Source organism: Planococcus citri, chromosome 2, assembly GCF_950023065.1.
Source record: "Planococcus citri chromosome 2, ihPlaCitr1.1, whole genome shotgun sequence".
Classification (NCBI taxonomy): domain Eukaryota; kingdom Metazoa; phylum Arthropoda; class Insecta; order Hemiptera; family Pseudococcidae; genus Planococcus; species Planococcus citri.
Window position 1 is genome coordinate 66157026 of NC_088678.1, and position 26351 is coordinate 66183376.

Genomic DNA, 26351 nt, shown 5'->3' on the forward strand with positions numbered 1-26351 from the left:
GCACTCTACCTAAAAATAGGCCTTCAAAATCTAAAATAAAATTGAAAAAACACTCAAATTACTGCAGAGTTAAAATCGGAGTCCAATATTAAGATTTTCTGATACTCTTCCTAACAACAAAAAAAAATCGTGGAGATCTTCAAAAAATTAGTGATCCATCAGTCATCAAGCAAATTTCGGTTGATTTGGCTCAGACTGACTCTTTGAAAGCTCTAAAAAGTAAGCAAAAAATTCAAGTAGGTACGTAATTTGAAATAAAAAACTCAGAAAACATTATTTCTATCCATTTCAAACAACTATTTTTTTTTTGAATTTGGAAAAACATCAAAATTCTAAAACGTTGGGCTTTTGCCACATGTGCAAAATATTGACCCGAAAACTTTAATTCTATTTCACGTCTACCAAAAGCAATTCACAAAAACGTTTCGCTTCGTAAGCTACATTTCAAAAAAAAAAACAAGCATCAATCCATCCAAGTGAAAACCTATCCATAAATCATGATCATCTACTTATTTGATCGATCGTATTCAATGATCAACGAAAGATGAACTCAGAAATGAACCAAGAAAGAGATTAAATGAAAAAAGTGCTCTTGATGGGATTGAAATGTTGGCTTGGCACTCATTCAACCCAATGAAAAATTTCTTCAAGCAACAGAAAAAAATTAAAAATAATACAAGCTGACGTACACTTTCAACTACCTACGTAAGCTCCATTAGGACTGAATTGCTGTGTTAGTACATATCTTTTTTATCAAACAGCAGGCATATTTTTTTACTCGTATTTTATCAGTTTTTTTTCATGTAGGAAAAATACAGAAGTGATAACATTAAAAATCGCGTTTGTGACTTTGGATTTTTTAGGAAGTTGACATGACCAAATTTTTGCGAACAGATTCATACCTAAACCTACACCTCGTTGAGTAGGTAAGTTCTTCAGTAAAATATTGCTTATCACTGTACTTAATGCGAAAATTTCAACAACTTGAGGTATCTACCTATCTTGAATAAACATTTCTAAATCGTAAGTTTAATGATTTCCACCCGACTTTTCAAATTTTGAAACAAAAAAAAAAATGTGGCGAATAAATAAATAAATGAGAAAAGGGAACCACTTGAATTGAATACACAAATAATTTTCATACTGTACACAATGCAATATGTGTTCAAAATATAAATAAAATATCGATAAATTTTTCCAAACATTTCATCGTATATAATAATATGCATTCTGTCGAAATATATTTCGAAGGTCGTCCATTTAGTGCATGATTAAGGAGCACCAAGCACCGCTAAAAATACGAAACAATACGACTTCAGAGGTACTATCACCTACATAAACGAGATAGTGACCACACGATAATGAATTATTGTTTTTCCGCAAACTACCTTAACATGGATTCTTTCCTCGAGTATAGAAAGAAAAACTTGGTAGTTGTGCAAAACATGTAAATGTGTCGTTAATATTTACGGACTCGAAGTACCTTTCCTACATCTACATTCATTTTAACTCGAATATAATGTGGTGAAATAGATGGCAAAAGTTTCCGATGGAAATATTCTTTCTTGGAAATTCGCTGAAATCAACTTGACGTCGAAAAATGGAGAAAAACGGCATCAATGGAATTGGAAAGGACGTTTCATCCCAACTCTTGAAAACTAGTCAAGGTTCTAGAAAAATGTACGTAATAATTTCCGCTATAACGAAATAAAGGTAATAAACACTTTGAAAAATTTAATTCATCATTTACCCAGGCATTTTTTTGAAATTACTTGATTAGAAGTCGAGTATCTCAAAAACTTGTACCAGCCACTTCGTTATGGTTTTCGAAACGATTGCTGGTAGCTATTGTGCTATTTATGTGTTTCGTTAATTTCCAAGTGTTGAGAAACAATATGAATATCACTGTGGTCGAGATGACCAAAAATAAGACACATAAAGAAGGAAATATTACAATCACGCAGGTGAAAATTATCAATTAATGGATTGATAATGAAAGCATTTTTATTGTAAGTAGGTAAGTATATAGAAGTGGGTCTCTAATACAGTTCTGCTTCAGCCTCCAGAATTCAACTGGGATACGAAAACCATTGGTTTTGTTTTAAGCATACTATCGTATGGAGGTTTGCTATCATTTTTGGGCACGTTTCCAGTGAACTGGTTTGGAGGATCGGTTACCTGTTCCGTGTGTATGTTGGTATCTGGTATCCTGACCATACTTCATCCGGCCATATTGTACATCGATTTTCAGCTCTTTTTGGCGTGTCGTATACTGACCGGAGTTTTCGAGGTGATCATATTTCATTTTTAAGCAGCCCGATAATATGATAGCTGATCGACCCTCCCCGAGATTTTGAATTAATTTACCTTTTTGGAGGTACTCTCGTTTCTTATGTTGAGGAAATAAATTGGTTTGATGAGTGTAATAAGGTATCCTGCCCAATTGACCGAATCACCAAAAAGTTGAGCTTTCGAAGAAAAATGAAAGTTTTAAAAAAGCTCAAATCCCTGATTTCCAACATATTTTCAAAAAGTTCTTTTACCTAACAAATGTTTTCTACTCGTGTTGTTCCTCTGAGATTTAAACAAAACCAAGCTGGATTTTTTTGGAAAACTTTTGAAAATTCAACGAATTCAAAGAAGCTGTATTTACTTATGTGGATTTTTCAAGCGTTTTATACATTTTTTCTGTTTAAACAAAACGAACCGACGTAAATAATTACTTGTATTCTCCAAAATTTTCAAATTGCTCAAGAAAAGCCAAAGGGTCATTCCATGCCAAATCGGCGGATTTTTGCACGAGGGGTCTTCGATTTTTTTCAAAATCAGATCATTTGTAGAGGTCATCAAACGATGACGAATGACGCAAATCGGACATTTTTTCGATTTTTTTTGACAGAACTGTGACGCTTCAAAGTTCTCCAAAATGGCCGAAAATGGAAAATTTCAGTTGCAAATTGCTCCGGTTGTACGTGGTATAGAATTTTGAACTTTTTTTCAAATTGTAGTACTTTGAGAGGGTAATCGACGAGTGATGTCAAAATCAGTGTTGCCACTTTTAAAAACCTAAAAAAGTCGATTTCAAAACTTATAATTTAAATATAACCATGATGTCCGCCAGTAAAAATTCTGAAAAAATTCTCAGTTTTAGTCCTTTTTATGTAGAATAACATATCAGAAAATTGGAGGGGCCTTTTTTTCATTTTCGAGAAAAAAAAATTACAAGTTTTACAATTGCTGCAAAAGTACCATCAGAAACCTAAAAAATGAAAATTTTTGCATTTTTGAAATATTTTACCAACGTGTGGACGATAATGTGAAAAAATCCCCCTCCTCCCAATTTGTCGACAAATTGACGAAAAATGCATATATTTCACTCTTGAAATAAAAATTTATAGCATGAAAAATGTCAATTCGTTGACAAATGGGGGGAGAGGGATTTTTTTCACATTATCGTCTACACATTGGTAAAGTATTTCAAAAATGCAAAAATTTTCATTTTTTAGGTTTCTGATGGTACTTTTGCCGCAATTGTAAAACTTGTAATTTTTTTTTCTCGAAAATGAAAAAAAAGGCCCCTCCAATTTTCTGATATGTTATTCTACATAAAAAGGACTGAAACTGAGAATTTTTTCAGAATTTTTACTGGCGGACATCGTGGTTATATTTAAATTATAAGTTTTGAAATCGACTTTTTTAGGTTTTTAAAAGTGGCAACACTGATTTTGACATCACTCGTCGATTACCCTCTCAAAGTACTACAATTTGAAAAAAAGTTCAAAATTCTATACCACGTACAACCGGAGCAATTTGCAACTGAAATTTTCCATTTTCGGCCATTTTGGAGAACTTTGAAGCGTCACAGCTCCGTCAAAAAAAATCGAAAAAATGTCCGGTTTGCGTCATTCGTCATCGTTTGATGACCTCTACAAATGATCTGATTTTGAAAAAAATCGAAGACCACTCGTGCAAAAATCCGCCGATTTGGCATGGAATGACCCAAAATGAAATGTAGCATACCATAAAATTTAGTTGGCACTTATTGAAGACCGTACATTCGATCGATCAAGTGGTTATCACGAAATTCCAGAAGAACTAATTCAAAAGTTTAACTTATTAGTGAATTTCCAAAAAACATTTATCAAGTAACCAGACCATTTGGAGCTCCTAATCATTATGATCTCATTTTATTCAAAAATTTCGAAGTGCTCTACAGGTGCCAAAATACATCACAATAATGTAGATCTGCACTAGAAAGTAAGCTAGAACTCGATTTTCAGCTTCAGCTGCTCAATGTAATTTCTAAACCTTCTGGGGGGGGGGGGACTTGAAAATCCTGGAAAAGTCAAATAATCATGAAAGCTCCTCCACAAGGGCTGCAGGAGTCGATATCAGCCTCTTGAGTTGAGCTGATTTTTAGCATTATTACTGTAAAATTACGTTTGAAAAAGAAAACCCACACATTTTAGAAATTCACCAATTTTGGCATGAGAGGGTTTCAAGCCATGGTTTTTTTTTTTTAAATCACATTCGCATTCAAATCTGAGGCGGACATCTCGAGTGACTTCTATTCATTTATTTTCAAAATATTCACCAAATTCAATTTCAGAGAACCTTCCAGTAAAAAATGATTGAGCCATGATCAAGTCAGATTAGACCAGAACGCTCTTCTAGATCTAATTTGATCTGAGTTTTGAATCATCAATTCAATAATTTAGACCTGATTATAGACATGATTGAATTGGACCAGATCTGATAAAATCCGGAAATTCTACGAATCGAAGTTGATGGTGACCAGGTCTCAGAGTTCTGATAAAAGAGTAGACCACCAGATCTGTTCAAACCTAATCAGATCCGATCATTTTCCGTTGGAATTATTAACCGCAGATGCATAATGTGTGAAATTGAAAGTATACCTAACTACTTTTTATATCATGAATTTCATTTCGTTGCAGAATTTCTTTTACATCAGCACCACGGAAATATTTTCACGTTGGATACCGAAAGAAGAACGATCAACTTTGATATCCTTCAGTTTCAACGGCACAAATGTTGGTCTAGCATTGACTTATCCGATGTGCGGATATTTAGCTCACATATGGGGATGGCAGATGGTATTTTACGTCACAGGTGAATAAATTATACATCCGGAAGTACACCTACTTGAAAATATAAATCAATTCTGGGCAATGCAATAAATTTTCAATTTTCAATTAGGAATTATATCAGTGGTGGTGGCAGTGATTTGTATGATCACGGTGAAAAATAAACCTTCTCAGGACACATGGATTTCGAGAAACGAACGCTTATATATTCTTCAAGAAACCGATCACGAAGCAAGAATGGAAGTAGGTTTCAATTTCCATCCATACTTCGTATAATTATGATGTTCTGGTTCATCATGTATAAGCATTAATGGAATGCAAATGTCATAATTTCCTTTTGATTCCTTTCAGAGCAAAAGCCATCCGTATAAAAGTATCCTGTTATCAACACCTGTTTGGGCTCTATGCATCAATATTTTTACTTTTATTTGGGTCGCAAGTATTTTGGGAACATGTTTACCTCTATATATTCAAGGTACCTACTCATCAATGAAAGTGTTTTACAAATTCAAATAGGCAGAGATCATCATCACGTAAACCAAATGCTATAATTATTATGATTTCAGATTCGACTGGTAAGGAAACAGACGAAATAGGGCTCATATCTTGTATTCCGAACGCTGTTTACATTTTCATGTTCCCTATTTGTGGAATGTTCATGGATTATTGGAAGAACAACAGTGGTGTTACATTGACGAGGGTAAGAATTGAATCAATATATGTACCATTGGTAGGTCTAGGTACTTACATAAGTAGCTTCTTGAAAAGTTTTAATTATGGTTAGGTACCTATTTTGTTTCACAGATACATAAAACGTTAATCAGCACAGCTTTCATCGTAGCCAGCGTGCTTTTCGTGGGCGCAGCTTTTATAACTGATTTCACCACTACTCTTACTTTCTTCATTTCGATACAAATCATCATGGCATTCGTGCCTTTAATTTTACAGTAAGTATAAACAAACACTCTCACAAGTCATCCTTGGCCATAATGATTAAATTGAGAAAATTTTAATTTCATAAATTTCAATGCAGGATTGTCAGTGTTGCTTTAGCTCCCGACCATTCGAGTGTCATAGCAGGCATGACGACGTTTAGTTTCTCCGCAAGTTCCATAATTTCTCAAACAGTGACAGGGTTTATGATAAAGAATCACGTAAGTTATTTTTTTCACAATTTTTGTTGTTGAATATTTTTATTTCACCTAATTCTGCATTTTTAAAATTTACAGACTGCGCAAGAATGGAATTACTGCTTTTACTTGGCGGCTGCTATGTCGGTATTAGGAGCAGTGGTATTTTTACTGTATGGATCTAGCGAACCTCAACTGTGGTCTTCGTTGGCTTTCGTTGAAGAAGATTATTATTTGAATGAATTGGACGAGAAGAAATAATTAATACATTCTTCGGATTTAAAATTTCATAATTTGTATTTCAGGGGAAAAAATGAATACAGTAAGATGATTTTAAAAGTATCGTCGTCGTCGTGGTTCCTTGTCCTTTACAGGACATTGGAAATCGCATTTTTGTGGTACCCTAACAGGGTGGAGGCGAATGCCTATTGCCACTGCGATTATTCTGGGGAATCGACGTTGTTTCGAGCTTCCACTAGTAGTTTCCCGTTGCTTTCTAGTGACATCTACACAAGCACCTTGGAGCTAGCCGGGTAGTTTAGAGACCCTGAGCTCCTCAGTGTTGACCTCTATAGACGCTCGAACCAGTTTCAGCTTTTTGATTCTGCTAACAGATGGCGTGCATTATCTGTTAGCTCGGCTAAACTGGTAGTCCCCCGGTACTTGGCATTATAGGGAAAATGTGTTCGTAATGGAAATAAATTCGCTGAAAATTTTTCAAAGACATGAAAACTGAACCAGGCTGCAAATTGGCTCAGTACGTATTTAATTCCTATTTTAAAATATTTAGTAGGTGGAGGCAAAAATCTCTGTCTTAATTCATTCCAGTGGGTAGCTGTTGCATTATGATTTTGAAGTTCAACACTCAAATAAAATAATTTTCAAAATGATGTTCTTAATTTTTTTTTCTGTGCTTTAACTTCACCTGCTTCATGTTTCTTTGATGAATGACGTGTTTATTGTTTTGAATTTTCGAAAATGATAAATATTTTTTCAAAGGCTTATTACTCGTAGATTGGATTACAAATTTCATTCAAATGTTTCTCAAATTTTCTTTTCTAAAATACCCGTTACCTGCATTTGATCGAAAAAGTATATTATCTCAAGTCACGAAATGTTTCAATGTAAATTGAATAAAATACGAGATTTGTTGAAGTGGAGAGACAGTAACGAGTGAGTAACTGAGTATGAGTAATTACAATTTTAGTTCATAATTTAATCGAGCAATTTATTTTTTTTTTTAAAGAGATGGTTTACCAACAAACTTTTACTACCTACTTGATAACACCATCTATTTTCGCAATAATGAGAATGTATGCTGCTGTCATGACGTTTCTATTAAGATAAGAATTTTTACTACCAGCTGTTGAATTTCAAAACATTTCTATTTTTTAAATGTGTTATTTTTTATATCAGTCCATCGTGCACTTTCTTTTGTGTTACAAGTTTATATTATAGAATATCATGTAGGTACCTACACCTAATGATTTAGAATGAATTTTTTCGTGGCGAATTCAAATTATTATGTATTATTTTATTTTATTCCTTCTCATATATATTTTGTGCGACGCTTTCACACACAACGAACATAGTGGCTTACAACAGTATGCAAGAGAAGCACCAGCACCTGTGGAATGTGAAACTGAAACAATACTTGAACTTGAACATATATGCAGTAATAATTATTATAGGTAATATTCAAAAACAATTAATTTATAATTCGGAAACTTATTGGTCTTTTTTCAGCCATTTTTCAAACCTAATCAAAACCAAGAAAACACTGGATAAAACAAAGAGGTTTTGTAAGTTTTTGAAATTGAATTTTTTTTTTTTAAAGTGAATAGTTGCAACTATTGTCTTTTAGTGGTCGATCATCAAATTTAAAAACGCAAAATCCTGTAAAACATTATAAAAAATCATTTTCCTATTTCTTTAAAATCAGAGAATTTATTTGTTCTCAAATACTGAACTCTTCGAATAAGAATTTTCGGAGGGGGAGGGTCTCATCTCCTCCATCTAAGAGAACGCTCAACCTCTAGGGTGGGAAACTTTTGGTGTCTCGTTGGGCCAGGGACGTAGTGAAGTGGTTTTGCTGGGGGGGGGCAAAGATCCTAAGATTCCCAACTAATTTCACTGAAAGTTCCCAACTTATTCGACTGAAAATTCCCAAGTTGGATGAAAAAAGAGGGTATCTAAGTTACAAGTAGTGAGGGGATTGTATCACGACATTTTGTAGCCAAAAAACCGACTAGGTATAATCAAAATTTTAACGTGCTGAACACTCTGGTATTAAAAATTTTTGAAAAGGTACCTAGTGGTTCTGTTCCAAAAGAAATGAAAAATTTTCATTTTTTATAAGCTTTGAATATTATGAGTATTTCTGGAAATTTTCTGTTTAATTTTCATGTTCATAAAATTTTTTAAAGTAGCATTTTGAATGGTCTGAGCGAAGCGAGGGCAAAAGTTTTGGAAAATTTATGATTTGAAAAGTAGAATAACATCAATTTTAATGAAAGAATTCGGTTTTTCTAATCTCAATATTTTTCAAATTCAATCATAGATTTTTTAAAATATTGTAACTTTGTATGATGAGAATCAATTTGGGCCGAGCGAAGCGAGGCCAAAAGCTTTAAAAACTTTGCAGTTTGCAAAGTACATATAACAACATCAATTTTAATGTAAGAATTCGGTTTTTCTGATTTCAACTTTCTTTTAATTTTATCAATGGTTTTGCGAAATTCTTAGTGTGAAAAAAGAACTAAATTGGCCCGAGTCAAGCAAATGGCAAAAGTTTTGGGAAATATGTGACTTAAAATGGAAAAGTAGAACATCAATTTTAATAAAAGAATCCAGTTTTTCTGGTCTTAATATTTTTCAAATTCAATCATATGTTTCTTGAAATTGTAACTTAGTAGAAGAGAATCAAATTGGCCCGAGCGAATTGAGGCTAAAAGCTTTGGAAAAATTGCAATTGAAAAAGTAGAACAATATCAAATTTAATGAAAAAATTCGGTTTTTCTGATCTCAACTTTTTAAAAAATTTATCAATAGTTTCTTGAAATTTTCAAGCGTGAAAAAAAAAACAAATTGGCCCCAGCGAAGCGAGGGTAAAAGATTTTTAAAATTTGTAATTTCAAGAAGCAAAACAGTTGTAATGTTGATGCGAAAAGGCAAAAATTTTTGAAAAAAATGTGCATTTTAGTTGGGAAAATCGTAGATTTAGAAACTGGTTTGGCTTCAAAAGTTGGGAAAGTTTTCAACTTTGATGATTGTAAAAATTTTAATATTTGAAAACTCCAAAACTAAAATACTTACTGTCGGAATTTTTGTATTTTCCCAACTTTCTTGTATGTACATATTTCTCACAATTTCCCAACTTTTCCCAACTTTCGCGGAACACTGGGGGGGAGGGGGGAAGTCTGCCCCCTTAGCCCCTCCTTCGCTTCGTCCCTGCGTTGGGCAGATACAAAGGGGAATTATTTTTTCAATCACTTAAATGATTTTGAAGAACTTGTGCAAAAGTAGGTACTATTTTTGAAAATATTGTTTTTTTTCAATTTTTAACAAATTTTGAACGTTGGAAAATTTTGTCGATGTTTTTGGCTTTTAATGTTTTTTGGAAATACAAGGGCAGTATCCTAACCGAGCGAAAAATTTTCCAAGTAGACAAAAATGAACGAAAATAAGACGAAAATCATCAGCCAAAATTTTTGGTCCCGAATTGCATTTTTCGATAGCCAAATTTTGACTAAAAATGAGGAAAAAATCGAAATTTCACCAAATTGATATAAAAAGCTTAAATCTAATATTTATTGTATGTATTTTCAACTCTCTGAATCGAATGGAAACGAATTCGAACCATTTTCAGCAATTCTGAAGCATCGAGTACAGATTTATGGACGTTGAAATTTCCACAAAATTTTACCAAATGAAGTTAAAAAGCTAAAAAATATCCTAATTTCAAACATTCTGAATCGAGTAGAGATGATTTCTTGCAGTTCTGAAGCCTTCAGCTGTTTTTGTAAATTACCAATTTCCAAAAAGTTCAATAAAAACGTCTAAAATAAATAGGTATATAAACGTGATTGGTGCTTTTTCGTGACTCATTTCGTCGACTACACACCATCTTTTCAAAGAAGTTTTCTGCCAGCGGAAACGTAACTGGAGATTTTGTATCTCTCCAGCAAATTTCTGGATAGAAAATTTGAAAAACACACCGTTCTGAACCGGCAAAAACTGATTGGTCAAAAGGATCATTATTCATTATTCATTAAAATGCACTGAACGCGTTTTTATATGAGAGCTAAAGTTCATCTTGAGTGATTTTATGACATTTCAAGGTAAAGGAAGTTTCGAAAAAATTGCTAGAGGCTCCAAAACACTCCAAAACTATCTCCAGTTGACTCGGAAAGTCAAAAATAGAGTATGTACTGAATTTCAGTTTTTTCTTCAATCAGGCCGATTACAGTGAATTTTTCAAATTTTCAATGGTACAAGTAAAATCGTTTTTCCAATCTGGCATGACTTTTTGAAAATCTGGATTTTCTCAAATCCAGCTGAAGTTCCAGAATGGCTCACAATCCCCACTAACCGACTCAACATGTTGAAATTTGATCAAAAAGTAAATTTTAATCTCAAACTTTATTACGTAAAATTTTTGTATAGAAATTTCAAGTTTTAAAAATCTGTTTATGTAGATTCCAGAACTGCTAAGAATAGTTCAGAACCGTTACCATTCAACTCTGAGAGTAAAAAATGAGCTGCTTGCCAAATTTCAGCTTTCTGTATCGATTCTATGAAATTTTGATTTTTTTTTCTCCCATTTTTGGGCCAGATTTGACTTTCAAAAATTCACCAAAAATGTATTTTTGTTTAAATATTGGAAAATTGACAATTTTTTGGTGATCCATAAAAATGATACTTTCAATAAGTTATATTTTTTACATGTATTTTTTTTTTTTTTTTGAAAACATTTTCCCTTATTTTTTTCATCTTTCAATAAATTATTTTTCAGAGATGAATTTTTTCCATGCCTTTTAGAAGATAGGTAGTATAAGGTACCAGTCTGTTGAGCAATTTTTTGAATAATTTCAGAAACATATTTCTCGTTTTTTTAATACTTGACTCCATTCCACTCTAACAAAATAATAAAAAATCTATTTAAGTTTACGAATTTTCATAAAATTGCTAGATTTTCGAATCAGAGACTTCAACTATAGCTCGATCCCTTCTGTCACCCCTCCCCCTCTAGCTGCTCCATCCTACCCCCTTATCAAAAACCAAATTTGCAATCTTCAACTTCAGCTTCACAATATTCAAATGCAACAAGTAGGTAAGAAAAAAGTGTTAAACATGAATCTGAATACCTATACAATTCAACCTCGTATCTATTATCGCAATCACAACACGAACATTAGATAAAAATACATAGTTACACGAGTAATAGGAGATTTTCGAGGCAAATTCAGTATATTTCGTAACTCACAGTTAGTCAAACACACGAGGCTGTATTGGACCGGCATGTGATTTTTTACTAACCAAATCAAAGTTCGAACGAACATCATTTCGGTCTTCTCGAAACAGGTTTTGTGACGATAAATATTGCGCGAAGGTGGTTGAGCTCTCACATTGAACCTATCTGGTTATGTTGGTAACGTGAAATGGAAGTAAAAAATACACGCGGTTTATCGAAATTTGTTAAAAAACAGCAGGAAAACGAAAACCATGAAATTCGGTAACGTATCATTTGTTGCCTATTAATACTTACCTTTACCTAGCTTCATAAAATTGTGAAATGTTTCGCCTAATTTTTGAAAATACTTTCATCTTTCGTTTCATTATTGCTATGTTTAGAGAAGTATCCTCAGATGACACACCTTTCTCGACTTCGATATGGTTTTCGAGACGATTTTGGGTCGCTGTGGTGGTATTTTTATGCTTCACCAATGTCGTAATGTTGATGTGCAGCGTGAATATCGCTATCGTCGAGATGACATCGAGTAAAAACGTAACGATAGGAAATAAGACCGTTGAACGCGTAAGTTGAACAGTAAACAAACACCTCCTCTCTTATCACTAATTTTTAACATTATTTTTATCAATTTTCGGCGATGATTAACACACTCGTTAAAAATTATCGTGAAATTAGCCGCCAGAATTTGCCTGGAATTCAGCAACCATTGGGATCGTTTCCAGTGTATTTCTGTACGGAGAACTGTTATCATTTTTTTCTGGATTTTTTGTAAACAAACTCGGTGGATCGACCAGTGGCTCGTTGTGTATGTTGGTCGGCGGTGTATTGACGATACTTCAACCGGCTACGTTGTACTTCGATTATAATTTATTTTTGGTGAATCGTTTTGTGACTGGATGTTTCGTGGTAGGTAATTGTTTTATTTTTTTTCAAAATTGCATGAGTTAAATATACACCTATACCTACTTAGGTATTTTTAGTACCATAAAGTGGGTAGACTAGATTATTGAATAAGATGGTTAAGTAAAATAATGCCTAAAAATGACTAAAAACCCAAAAAGAAATTATTATTGTGGAAAAAAGAGTTGATAAAACTTTTTTCTAATGCTCGAATACGTATTAAATTTCCTGTCTTTGATTTCTGATCACAGACGAGGAGTCCTCATATGCCAATTAAGGTCCATTTCAGATCAATAGCCCAATAGGTCAGTGGATAGGATAGGATAGGATAGGAAACTGGCTTTTTTTTTTGGAAACTTCAATAAGTGGTCACAGAATTTGTAAATTATCGTATAAAAAGACTGAGGTAAAAAATTGAAAGTTGTACTGAGAAAAAATTCGAAGAAAATTTTTTAGGCAGTGTGGAACAATTTGAGAAAAATTGGGAAAAAATATTTCTTTCGAATATCTAAATCTGCAGAAATGAATGTTTCTTTACCCACAAAAATTTTTAACATTGACCTTTTCCACCTGCCTTACCTTTTTAAGTCTATCTCAAAAATTATATTATAGTAATTGTGATTGCCATGAACCCCAAAAGAGGGAGGGAAGGGTGAAAAAAAACTATTAAATGAATTTGATGAGAGGGAAATTTCAGTTTCGATCCTCTTAATCTTTATCAAAAAATTTTTTGATGGAAAACTTTGAAAAAATGTGATATTTTTCACCAATTAAGTAATATAAACTCTTGAAGTCTTGAGAGTTTTTCCAATTTTTTTGAGAGATGTTGGAGGAATTTTTTGGTGATAAGTTGTTAAAGATACGTGTTTTCAAGCAGGCATCGTGTATTCATGTGCGATAGAGTCTTTTTGTCTTTCATTTTTAATTGTTTTCATTTGAAGTAGTAATGTTTTAGTTTCGCTTTATATTTCTAGGTATTAATGTCTGATAGCCACACGATATTGATAAAATGTAGTTTCCAAGAACATTTTTGAAAATAATCAAGTACCTATACAGAACTTTGAATTTCGATAAAATTCATCGAAGGAAGTCTTACAGAAAATAGTTGAGCCCCGAACCACACAGATGAGGAAGTCGCGAAAATCTTTATTGGAGTAATAAAATTTTTAGATTTTTTTCGGAATCTTTGATTTTTTGAAAAATTTTCCATTCAAAATTTTACTGAATAAGAAGAGTTTACTACTGAACGATTTTTTATAATTTTTTTTCTTTTTCAAACTTTACTAATGAACCACCCTGTATGTTCTTATGCAAAAACCCACCTCACAAAAATAAAATCAGACATCCAAAAATTATTGAGCTGATGATATTTTCATTGGAAGATGAACGTTTTCAAAAATTCTCAGTTCAAAATTCCATTGGATGAAGAGAGTTTGAGTCTTTCAAAGTCCATTTTGAAACACTTTTTCTCAGTCTCATGAGAAATTAATAAATTCCAATTAAAATTACTTTCTCGTAATACAGCATTCCTTGACTGTTGAAAAAATTCAAAGTTGAATAATGAGTATGGAGGAATATAATAGGAGAAAAGAATTGGGCAGAGGAGGGAGAGTGATGAAAAAAATCTAATTCAGGAATCCTACGAAATGATTTCAGGATCATTAACCCTTCCTCGGAAGTTGGAAAATTGAAAGTAAAGCTGCATGATTTTTTGAATATTTCACCATCTCTACTTCACATTTATTCTAAGCTTATAATGACTTACCAAGTACATATAACCGAGGGATTTTCAACTTATCAGAAATGTGGACTGATGAAACCAAACGCTAAGGTCGAGAAAATAATACCGAAATTTTCAAAAATCTTCAGCATTTTTGAAACCTCTAAATATAGAAAAAAATTATCTAAGCTGCAAAAATTCAATAATTCCATTTCTTTCGTTCATAACTTTGAAAATATTGACGGGGGAGGGGGAGAGGTGTTACTAAAGGGGTTCACGATTCAAAATCACTGTAAAATTTTCGTTTCGCAGAAGATAAAAAAACACAATCAACAAAATTTGAACTTATACGTTTTCTCAGAAATGTAAAAAAACTTAAGTAAGTAATTGAATTTTTCATCAAAATGGCAGGAGGGAAGGGAGAGGGAGAGGGCCTCGATAAATTGAAAACGAATAAATCGTCATTCAAACTTTCGCTATCTTTCTCAATAAATCAATAATTTTCAAAAATGATACAACAGGTACTGAAAAATTCGTAAGCCGTTGATTTTTTTTTCAGTGGTTCTCAAAAGCAGTTTTTTCAAAAATTGTCCCCTCCTCGGGTAACATTTTCTAACCAGGGAACTGAATTTTTAATTCAGAGAAGAAAATATTTATGATGTGTACCTACATAATATTTGTACATCTCACAAACAAGAAGTGCATTCTTTTTGAGAAAAACACATTCCTTAAAACCGATATGAAGTTTTGTGGAGAAAATTTTTCGACTGAGTGAAGGTCGAATAAATAAAAGAAAATGATAAAAATGCATTATCTGAATTTTTCGTGGGAATATCATTATTGTCACCGAGATGAATGACAAACAAATTATTAAGAAGATGGCCTTTTGTTAAAACGTCAAATTTCGAAAAAGAAAAAAGAAGGGTACGAAAGATTGTAGGTCTAATTTTTCATGATTTTGTGGATTTTTGTTAAAGTATGATGGATTATTCGGTGCAAAACATTTTTTTTTTATTAAAGTTTTTCCCCTTCAAATCCATGATAAAAAAAATAGTACACTTAATTTGAAAATTTCCATTATTGAGAGGAAACTTACGATACTTGAATTAGGTAAAGTCTTTTTTGCTGAAGTTGATGATCAATTGTCAATCTTCTGATTGTAAGTCAATAGATACTCGTTCTGAATCATTTTTGGGATAGTTGAAGGTAGGGCAGTGGAAAAAAACAAGAAGGGCTTAACTGCGAGACAACGAATCTGTGAAAAAATCTGAATGGCGGTTTTACTTTTCATTAGTTTTTGAAACTGGTTAATGATTCCCAAATTGCAAGTTTTATTTTTTTTTAATTGGTTCAGTAGTTCCCAAATTGTAAGCATTATTTTTTGAAACTGGTCCAGTGGTTCTTAAATTGTAAGCTTTCAGTTTTGAAATTAATTCAGTGGTTCCCAATTTACCAGAAATTAATCTTCGAGAAAAAGTGTAATAAAATTTTTTGTTTTCATTAATTTTTTTAACTGGTTCAGTGATTCCCAAATTGTAAACTTCATTTTTTTAAAACTGCATGGTTCAGTGGTTCCCAAATTGTAAGTTCAATTTTTTAAAATATGGTCCAATTTTTTCCGAATTATAAGCGTTACCTATTTTTTTAAGGTGATCTAGTGGTTCTTAAATTATTGTAAGCTTTCAGTTTTGAAATAAATTCAGTGGTTCCCAATCTATCAGAAAAAATCGTTGAGAAAAAGTGAAATGAAAATTTTTATTTACATTAATTTTGTAAACTGGTTCAGTGATTCCCAAATTGTAAAACTTCATTTTTTTTTAAAAAAACTGGTTCAGTGGTTCCCAAATTGTGAGCTCAATTTTTAAAAATATGGTCTAATTTTTTCCGAACTATAAGCGTTATTTTTTTAAGGTGATCTAGTGGTTCTTAAATTGTAAGCTTTCAGTTTTGAAATTAATTCAGTGGTTCCCAATCTATCAGATAAAATCTTTGAGAAAAATTGAAATGAAAATTTTTGTTTTCATTAATTTTTTTAAACTGGTTCAGTGATTCTCAAATCGTATAAGCTTTATTTTTCGAAACAGGTTCAGTGATTCCCAAATTGCATAAGCTTTATTTTTGAAACTGATTCAGTGATTCCCAAATTGTAAGCGTTATTTTTTGAAACCGGTTCAGTGGTTTCCAATTTGTCAGAAATAATTCTTTAAAAAGAGGTCGAATGGAAGTTTTCGTGTCATTAGTTTTTTGAAACTAGTTCAGTGGTTCCCAAATTTCATCGAATAAATCTGTGAAATAAGACTGGATTAAAGTTTTTGTTTTCACTAATTTTTGACACTGGTTCAGTACTTTCATAATAAATTGTTATAGCAGTATCTCAAACTGATCAATTTTATTTCTGTTACAGGTATCGTTTTTCGTGAGTACAGCGCAAATATACTCTCAGTGGTTCCCAAAAAAAGAAAGATCCACTCTAATATCGTTATGTTACAACGGATCCAGCGTCGGTGTAACCATATCCTATCCTTTATTTGGATACGTAGCCGCCGGATGGGGATGGCAAATGGTATTTTATATGGCGGGTGCGATATCAGTCATTTTCGCCATAGTTTGTGTGATTTTTGTGAAGAATTGCCCTACTCAAGATGGATGTATATCCGACAAAGAGCTGCGGTACATTTTGGATGGCACTGATGATTTGCAACGCGAACAAGTAAGTATAAATACAAAATTCGAAATTAACTACGAGATTAAGTTAATGATGATGAGCCATTTTATCTACGATGGTATGAATATAATTGGCTAGTAATGAGAATTTCCTCTTGTTTAGAATACTAGCCACCCTTACAGAAAGATCCTCTTATCAGCACCTGTACTGGCCGTATGTTTTGCAAAATTCACCTTACTATGGATAGATGTGATCGTAGCTGGATGTTTACCACTTTATGTTAAAGGTAACAGAGTTAATTTTCAATTTAAACAACAAACAGATCAACTGAATACGAACCAAAGTTCATCTCTCGAACTCAAGTTAGGACGTACGACGATAAAATATATTGGCATACAATATTAGTCATATAAAACGTGCATTTTGTAACTTTCAGATTTGACTGGAGAAAGCACAGACCAAGTAGGACTGATATCTTCGATTCCTACCGCTGTTGAAATCCTCATCTATCCGCTGGCAGGTGCATTGCTGGACTTTTGGAAAAACAACACGGACATAAAATTAACTCGGGTAAATCACCTGCTCACGTGGCACTCTTATTGATCTTGATAATTTGCTGTTCGATACTTACCTAAGAATACCTATTAACCTATATCTAATTGTATGGACAATGTTGATCATACTTGACAGTTCTACAGATGCACAAGATAACCGTCAGTACATCGTATATTTCGACCGGCGTTTTCTTTGTAGGTTTGACGTTGAGTACCAGTTTCACGTTATCGATGGCTTTCTTCGTTCTTATTCAAATCGCTCTATCGGTCGTGCCACCGGTTTTAGAGTAAGTTATTGGGGTATTTAATTATGAACTTTACAATTGAGTAGTGAAGAGGTTAGAGTGAATCAACAAGAATTTCGAATTTCCAACATCACTTGATAAAATTTTGTAGAAATTTAAAGTTTCAAAAGTCTACTGAAGGTTTCAGGACTGCTCAAATCGGTTTGAAACCGTTTCCAATCGATTTGGAAGGTCGAAAATTCAGTATTTAGAAATTTTAGCTTTCGTCAATTTGGTAACACTTTGATATTTTTCTCACATTTTTGCCCCAAATTTGATTTTTAAAAATTCACCAAAAATCAACAAATATTTACTGCTTTGATCCTAGAACAAAAAAACGATTGAAAAACTATCCCCAAAGAATAATTTTGAGTCCAAGGTACCTATGGAGGTAAAGGGGAGGTCAAGTGCTCCAATTTTTTTCAAACGACGATAGTTTGTCATAATCAAAAATAGTTTCGACTACAATCTGGGCCGAATAACGAAGAGGGAGGAATTCTTACGCTTCAAAAACAATTTGAATAATTTTTATTGCAAATTTACAATCCAAAAATATTCTCGAAAAAGACGAATTTTCATAATTTGAAAAAAAATTGGAGCACATGAACTCCCCTCTCCCTTCCAATCGGTCCAATGAGGTAAACATTATTTTCTCGAGCTTGTTTCATCAATCATCATTTATTTTTTTAAGAATTAGAATCAAAGAAGCTAATTCAATGGCAAAACGTACCAAAATTGAGCCGGAAATTATTCTCAAAATTTAAGGGGGACGTTCTCCCCCCTTCACTCTTTCTCATTAGCATAAGTCCATCCCTCGTGTCCAGTGGCGTAGCCAAGGGGGGGCGAAGGGGGCCATGGCCCCCCCCTTGAGAGCGAAAATTTGAAAGAAAACATGCAAAAATGGACGTTTTTTCGTTGTTTGGACCCATTTTTCCGAAAATTTTCGCTCTCGCTTCGCTCGAGCAGTAATTTTGCCTTCGTTTTTATTAAATCACCACACATTATAATAGATTTCCAGAAAATTACCCCTCATTTACATTTTTTATGCCTAAAAATCTGGTTTTGCCCCCTCCTTGAGAAAATCCTGGCTACGCCACTGCTCGTGTCCTTTGTATCTCAAGTACAAATTGGATTACTTATTTTGATTTTTCAGAGGAAAAAATTTTCTAATTAGGCGAATTTTAATCAATTTAAAAAAAAATTGGGTAGATGAACTCCCTCGTTTACGAATGACCTGGACCCTACAATAAGTTCTCAAATATCATAAAATTGGAAGTCCTCCGCAGAAGATGACGCGACCTTTTTGATTTGAAACCAAAAAAAAAAAAAAAACAAGAAACAAAAATGTATATAAAAAATTTAAATGGTTTCGTAAGGTTGAAAAATTGAAAAACTATTCACACTATAGAAAAGTGAAATAAAACACACTACATAGATAATTTTGATGAAATGTTAAGGAATGATGGAAATTATTAATCAAAAAATGATCCATAGAAAAACCAAAAAATATTGAGAAGAAAAATCTTCAGAAAGTACATCTGATTTAAAGCTTGAATAATTTGTATTATAGCAAAGTCAAAAAACATTGAAATTTATCAATTTTCCAAGATCAAAGCGTAGAAAAAAAGGGTTCTCAAATTCAAAAAATTCTTAATTTATGAAAAATTGAAAAATATTAATAAAAATGATTGCCCAGAGCAGTGCAAAGGATCAACTTACATTGCAAAAGTTGAGCAATTGGGGAGGAAACATTACCGAAAAAATGAAACCTTGAAAAAAACTTGGTAAAATCAATCATTTTCAGTGTAAAAAAAAATTGTAATTCATGTTACAGTTCAAATTATTTTACAAAATCAACGTTTCTAAAAACCATTCCCTCGTAAAAAAAATTATTTCAACTGTTGACAATATATTTCAAGTTTTTGCTATAAAATGAACTTTCCTAATTCAACCATCGCTAAAAATCATGCCACAAACTGATAATCGAGACTCCCCAACTCTTCACTTCCCTTTCCATTTTTCATGATAAGAAAAAATTACAAAGATAAAATACAAATTTTCACTGTTTTTTTCTCAGCCAATTTTCGTTCAAAGTAGCCAAAAATTACAGAGGTCGACAAATTCAGCTCTTTTCAACTATTTTTTTCAATTTATAATTTTTTCAACCGTTACTCATCTAATCTTACAAAATATTTACCAACAGACCAATCATCGTGAATGTAGCTCCAAACGACTCCAGTGTTGTGGCCGGATTGGCTCTATTTTTCGGTTCAATTGGCACCATAATTGCCAGAACATTAACCGGATTTATGACGATAGACAATGTACGTATTGGTATCTCGTATTTACATCAGCTTGAACAAAATTATCCACTTTTTTTCAAAATAGGTACCTACTTAAATTTCTGATTTAATCTTTTGCAGACTTTACAAGAATGGAACAACTGTTTCCTATTGGCAAGCGCCGTTCTAGTCTCCACAGTCGTAATATTCGCCAGATACGGATCTAGTGAAGCTCAATCGTGGTCTTCAACATCGTCATCGTTACCAAGCAGCACTGATGGAGAACGTGATCGTTTAATCAGGGAATAGAAACTACCTAACCTACCTGTGGAATGTGATTTTGAAATCAACTTTCATTTTTAAAATATTGAACATTGATTACCTACCTCTTTTATTATGTGAATTAAAAAGCTAATGTGATTTTCAAATAAACCAAATTTTTATTATTTTATTGCAAAACGTTATCATTTTTAAAAAATAATAATTTATATAGGTACATACTTAATTACCTTTTGAAATTTCGACTTTATCATCGATTAAGAAACATTTTTTCGTTCAATTCAAAAAATACGCGAAATCAAAATCATTCAACCCGAATAACTAATTACCGACGATTTATGTACAATGGAATAATATGATATGGTGCGATCAAATATGCATGTACATAGCACAAATAGACGTCACAATTGTAATTTTATACTCAATACTGATACTCTTTATCTGTTTAATTAGACGCTCACGTGCGTCTCGTCATTTGATGAAATGTCTAATCTTTTTCAAACATAGGGAGTACCAAGGCCAGCTTTTTTTTTACTCATGAAGGAGGGGAGAAAGCACAACATCTGAGATTAATGTGCGTATGCTTTCAGCATCAAAATGAATAATACAAATAATATTTTAATCTGGTAACGTGATGGTGAAAAAATCGCTCAACAATTTCTTCCATAAGCTAGTTTCTATTAAAAATTAGGACGTTTAGTGAGATGAAATCCAACGGTGTGATCGAACCGGATGTTCCAGAAAAGTTTCCATATAACAACAATAACGATATACCGTAATTATTCTAGTAATTTTAATTACAAGTAGGTCTAGTGCATCTTTCATTGTGCTGTGATAAAATTCAACTCGATTTTCGTGTCATTTTTATGTACCTACCTAGAAAAAAAGTGCCAAAGGATCCTTCGAAAGCAATATGGTGTTCCAAAAGATTACTCGTCGCTATTGCGGTATTCATGTGCTTTGCCAATTGCACCATGTTGATAAATGTGACCAATATCGCTGTCGTCGAGATGACTTCCAACAAAACAATCACGATGGGAGATGAAACTTTTATTCGAGTGAGTACCTACTTCTTGAAATGTACCTATTTGTATCATTTTAATGACGCTTTTATTTTATGATAATCTGTTTTCTCCCATCAGCCAGCTGAATTTGAATGGGATACTGTAACCTTAGGTACTGTTTCTAATGTCCTCTGGTATGGAGGATTATTCGCTCTATTTGGAGGATATTTTGTGGATAAATTCGGAGGATCTGTGAGCTGTTCGATGAGTTTGTTAATTGCTGGATTCTTGACTATTTTTCATCCGGCCATTTTGTATCTGGATTTCAACGCGTTTCTGGTGTGTCGTTTCGTGACTGGATTTTTTCTGGTAATAATTTCAAGTGTAGTACTTTTCCTCTTATTAAAAGGATCAAATTTGCTGGTCATTTTACCGAACAAAATGAAACGATTTTGGTTATGTTCTGAAGTTTCGGGACAAACATTTTAATGTAAATTGTCACTATATCGGAACTTTCTTTCAAAATAAAAGAATCATCTCAAAGTAACGAGGAACGACCCTTTATCCCCCCGTCTTGTCATTTACAAACCTAAACACTCACTTAAAGTGGGAAAAGTATTAAATATTTCAGAAATACTCCATTTAAAAAAATCGAAAAAAACTGAATCTGAAAAAATTTCTCATCAAAATTGTTTGAAAAAGAGCATTGAAATGAGCAACCTGAATGTCGAAAATATTGCTAACAAAAGGGAAAAGATTTTAAAAAATCCATAAAATTGCTCAAATTGTAAAAAAAAAAAAAAGAACCAATAAGTAGATACAAATTGGCCTACAAATGTAAAGAAATTGAAAAAAATCACTAAAATCAAAAAATAATTCAAAATTGGAAAAAATATCACAAAAATGAGAAACAAATTCTTAATGACAAAAAACTTTACAAAATTGAAAAAATAAAGAAATTGCCAAAAATTTAGCAAAATATTACACAACTGAGTAGGTAAGTACTCCAAAACTACAAAATTCAAAATTTAATCAAACCGAGGAAAAAAACATTTTGTTAACTTTTAAAAATTCTAATGAAAATCCTATACAAACTGAAACGTTTCAACTGAGTGAATAAGTATGGCAAAAATTGCTTTCAACTCTGCTATCCTCCTCCCCAGCGCGGCGTACTTTTTTTCAAATCATGAAAATCAAAAAATGTTTGTAACTGAATTGGGGCATTATTCACAAAACTTTCCCGAAAATTAATAAAAATGTATCTACTAAAAATTTAAAAAAAAAACACACAACAAAAAAAAAGACACTGTTCAACAATCCATCAGCAAGAAAACGTTTGAAAAAGCTCGTGAAAAACCAAAATGTCTCATCTTCAAATTCCATAATGTTTATTTAATCCAAGCAATTTTTTGAAAAAATTTAAAAATCGAAAAAGAATTGAGAAAATATTACAAAAATTGCTCTAAACTGTACAAAAATGAATCAAAAACCAAAAAAAAAAAAGTTGATGTATTTTTTGTCATTCTTCTTTAGGAAAAAAAATTACTCATTGTGGAGATAAAAAAAATTCAATGAGAAATTATCAAAAATAAATGACATTGTATTTGTAGGTACTCATCCCAAAAATGATTGCAAGTTCCATTGCCAATGATTACGACACAAAAAAATTCATTGAATTCACAAGAGGATCTTTTAAAAATATTTCAAGATTCCATTAAAATATACCTCACATGAAAAATTGCTTTAAATTAGATAGATTGGGACATGAATAGAAAAAAAGGTCTCAGCTACCAAACTGATTAACGAAATTGCCATTCTTAAGAGGGATTCTGAAAATGTGTGTTTCTGACCATGAAAAAGCAAAAGAAATTTTCTTGGAGTTTTCAAAAATTTATAAAATATTTCAAAGCTACCCTATTAGCGATTCCAAGAGGTGCATCTTTTGTCAGTAATTTTACGATAGGAGCTACCTTCATTAATTTTTGAACCACTTTTATACTCGTTTTCGCAATATTTCAAATAAATTGCATGCCACTTAAAGCATCTTTAGCCTCCCCCCCCTTGACTAGAGCTAGGAAGAGAAAAACTGTGGATACGCAATTTTTCAAACATCAACTAGAATGCTTTATGAGGACACTTTATCCAATTTCTTTCCACGTTTTTAAAATCAAAAATGGCCAAATAATTTAAAATTTTTCAATCGCATATTGAGTTAAGTACGACTTTTTCATCTGAATAAAAATGTACTGTATATGAAAATAAATTGCAAAATTTCATAATGTATTTTTGAAAAAATGTCCAAAGCATACCTAGGTATTTTTTACCATATTTTCCTAGCAATGATTGGAGGGAGGGAGGGAAGAGACAAATCAAATTCAAGGGCCTCAGAAGATTATTCTTCATCAAATTCAAAAAAAAAAAAAAGTTTGAATTATACTCTTTTTCTCCTCCTCTCGCAGATGTTTCTCTTTTAGATTTAGAGTCAAAATTGTGGGCAAAAAAAAGTTACAATTAGGTATCTACATTAATTTTTTCAGGAGTATAAAATGAGCAAGAAAACTTCATTTACCTAATTGAAATTCCGAATAGCCCACTAAATAAATCTATGATAATTTTTCTGTTTGGTTTCTTGTTTCATTAGAACGTATTTTCCATAAGCACTGCCGAACTATACTCCAGATGGTTTCCAAGAAAAGAAAGATCCACACTAATTTCGATTGGTTACAACGGAGTAAATGCTGGAATCGCCCTTGCTTTTCCTCTATTTGGCTTCATAGCGAATAAATGGGGATGGCAAATGGTATTCTATGTCTCAGGTACTTACCTATCTAAAAAGTCTTCGTCAAAATGAGAGACGAATTCATATAAGATGGAAATTAACTCAGTCTGCTTTTTATTGCAGGAGTAATATCTTTAATTATATCCATACTTTGTCTAACCGTGGTGAAGAATCGACCTTCCCAAGATACTTGGATTTCCAAGACTGAACTCGCTTACATACTCGAAGAAACTGGACACGAGTTTCGAGAAGAAGTAATTACCATACTCATTCACTCACTCACTCACCAATTCACCTTATTTTTTTTTGGAAGATTCAAGCTACATGTAATTTCATTTTTATAGCGATCTCATCCTTACAAACGTATTCTTTTATCAACTCCAGTTTTAGCCATGTGTGTTGGTAAATTCACGTTGATGTGGATAAACACAATTTTGAGCGCAAGTCTGCCCTTATATATTAAAGGTAAAGTTGGCTCAACATAATTTTTATAAAAATTTGGTAGGTAGGTATCTACGTAGAAATAACAAACTAAAATCCGTTTGTCCCTTATTAAACTTTCAGATTTGACAAATAAAAGTACAGATGAAGTGGGTATCATTTCTTCGCTCCCCACAGTAGCTCAAATATTCGCGTTCCCATTGGCTGGAATATTTCTGGACGGATGGAGAAACAGAAAAGGCATCGATCTGACAAGGGTAAACGACACAATCAATCGCTGGTAATTCTTGATCCAATTACAGCGTAATGTATCAATGATTTTTCAATTTAACACCCACAGATGCATAAAATAACCATTTGTATCGCCTTCCTCTCATCCAGCATTTTATTCGTGGTGGCTGTTTTCATAAATGACTTCACGATATCCATGATTCTCTTCGTAGTGATTCAAATCATCATGTCGACAGGTCCAGCGGTACTCGAGTAAGTGTGACAAAATAACATTGAGATCAATCAATCGGTTATTATTAAAACGAAACATTTTAAAAATAATTTCGTTTTTATAGACCAATCATTGTGAACATATCTCCCAACGACACCAGCGTTATAGCAGCATTGGGTAAATTTTCCTTCAGTATGGGATCGATTGTTTCAAGAACTTGTATTGGATTCATGACCATTAATCATGTAAGCAATCTTCAACATACGATTTTATTATTAGAATTACTGTCAATGGGTATTCCTGGATGAAAAAGGTGAATGCCCCTGTCTTCAGATTTTTGAAATTTTGATGGAACATTGTTGGGTACATTTAAAAAAAAATGTTGGAGCCCAAAAATTTCCTCATATCCCACCCTTGCTACATAATGCCAAAAAAACGTTTTTTTTCGGGGGAGGGGTGGGGGTCAGGGTCATACCTCAACGAATTTTGAATACAAAATTTTAAATTCACTGAAAATAAGTTAGAGGAAACATGAGTCTAGTCACGTGAATTTTTTCAATTTTTTTTGACTCCAAAGAGAGGGGGAGAGGTATTGACAAAATTTGAAATTGCTATACTTACCTCCGAACCAAATTCAAGCACACGGAATTTTTTTCAAATTTTTCCTCCACAATATTTAAAATTTTTAAATTTCAGAGCTCTCAAGAATGGAACAATTGTTTTCTTTTGACATCTGCAGTTTTGATTTTAAGCACTGTGATATTTCTTCGATTCGCATCCAGCGAAACCCAGCCATGGTCTTCATCGACAAATTTTGATCAAGAACGTACTCGTTTGATTAAGATTAACTACCGCAGGAGAACATCTTCATAGATCTGTAATAGTAATAGGTACCTATTAAAAATGAATTCTAAAAACGTGTAATAAATCCTCGTGACTGTCTATGTATCAAGAGCTTCATTAATACACACACATGAGTGTTGACTTATGAGTAGGTCTAGGTATCCAAATTTTTACATTGTATACAAGCTGTATTTCAATTTTGAAGATAAGACATCGTAAAGTTTTTAGCGCGCACTATCAAAGCTCTCTATAAATGATTAGTTAAACATCATTCGATAACTGAAACACTTTCACGTGTAGTGGAAATTTACCAAAAAATTGATTCATATTAATGTACTACCTATCCACTTGTGTCAATTTAGTTTTCGCAATACTTAAACACCATATTACACATGTCATTGGGCACAATCAGTTGATAAAATTGGTTTCCCACCAATCTCGGGTAATTTT

General features: G+C 32.7%; 3 protein-coding genes and 1 long non-coding RNA gene across 9 annotated transcripts in view; 3 read left to right on the top strand and 1 right to left on the bottom strand.

Annotated features, from left to right (window-relative positions):
• LOC135837181 (uncharacterized) overlaps positions 1-26351 on the bottom strand; it is a 94943-nt gene that overhangs the window by 25839 nt on the left and 42753 nt on the right. The window lies entirely within an intron of this gene.
• LOC135837165 (vesicular glutamate transporter 3-like) lies at positions 161-7126 on the top strand. Of its 4 annotated transcripts, XM_065352351.1 has the most exons (11): positions 161-926; positions 1534-1680; positions 1781-1964; positions 2060-2290; positions 4956-5130; positions 5218-5348; positions 5457-5580; positions 5672-5805; positions 5910-6052; positions 6139-6259; positions 6335-7126. In XM_065352351.1, the coding sequence occupies exons 2-11, from the start codon at positions 1601-1603 to the stop codon at positions 6494-6496; spliced, it is 1485 nt and encodes a 494-aa protein (XP_065208423.1). In that variant the 5' UTR covers positions 161-926; positions 1534-1600; the 3' UTR covers positions 6497-7126. The 4 variants fall into 4 exon arrangements, with proteins under 4 accessions (XP_065208423.1, XP_065208422.1, XP_065208424.1 ...); XM_065352350.1 differs by lacking the exon at positions 161-926 and having other exon boundaries at positions 1222-1680; XM_065352352.1 differs by lacking the exon at positions 161-926 and having other exon boundaries at positions 1225-1680; positions 1755-1964.
• LOC135837162 (vesicular glutamate transporter 3-like) lies at positions 7645-21167 on the top strand. Of its 2 annotated transcripts, none has more exons than XM_065352346.1 (9): positions 7645-7926; positions 12089-12272; positions 12384-12614; positions 16733-17038; positions 17156-17279; positions 17430-17563; positions 17692-17834; positions 20035-20155; positions 20255-21167. In XM_065352346.1, exons 1-9 carry the CDS (start codon positions 7760-7762, stop codon positions 20420-20422), a joined length of 1578 nt encoding a protein of 525 aa, XP_065208418.1. In that variant the 5' UTR covers positions 7645-7759; the 3' UTR covers positions 20423-21167. The 2 variants fall into 2 exon arrangements, with proteins under 2 accessions (XP_065208418.1, XP_065208419.1); XM_065352347.1 differs by lacking the exon at positions 7645-7926 and adding an exon at positions 11544-11969.
• Positions 21029-26006, top strand: LOC135837166 (vesicular glutamate transporter 3-like). 2 transcript variants are annotated; one of them, XM_065352354.1, is made up of 10 exons: positions 21029-21167; positions 21273-21450; positions 21535-21765; positions 24038-24212; positions 24299-24429; positions 24520-24640; positions 24740-24873; positions 24957-25099; positions 25183-25303; positions 25755-26006. In XM_065352354.1, exons 1-10 carry the CDS (start codon positions 21097-21099, stop codon positions 25929-25931), a joined length of 1482 nt encoding a protein of 493 aa, XP_065208426.1. In that variant the 5' UTR covers positions 21029-21096; the 3' UTR covers positions 25932-26006. The 2 variants fall into 2 exon arrangements, with proteins under 2 accessions (XP_065208426.1, XP_065208427.1); XM_065352355.1 differs by having other exon boundaries at positions 21068-21195.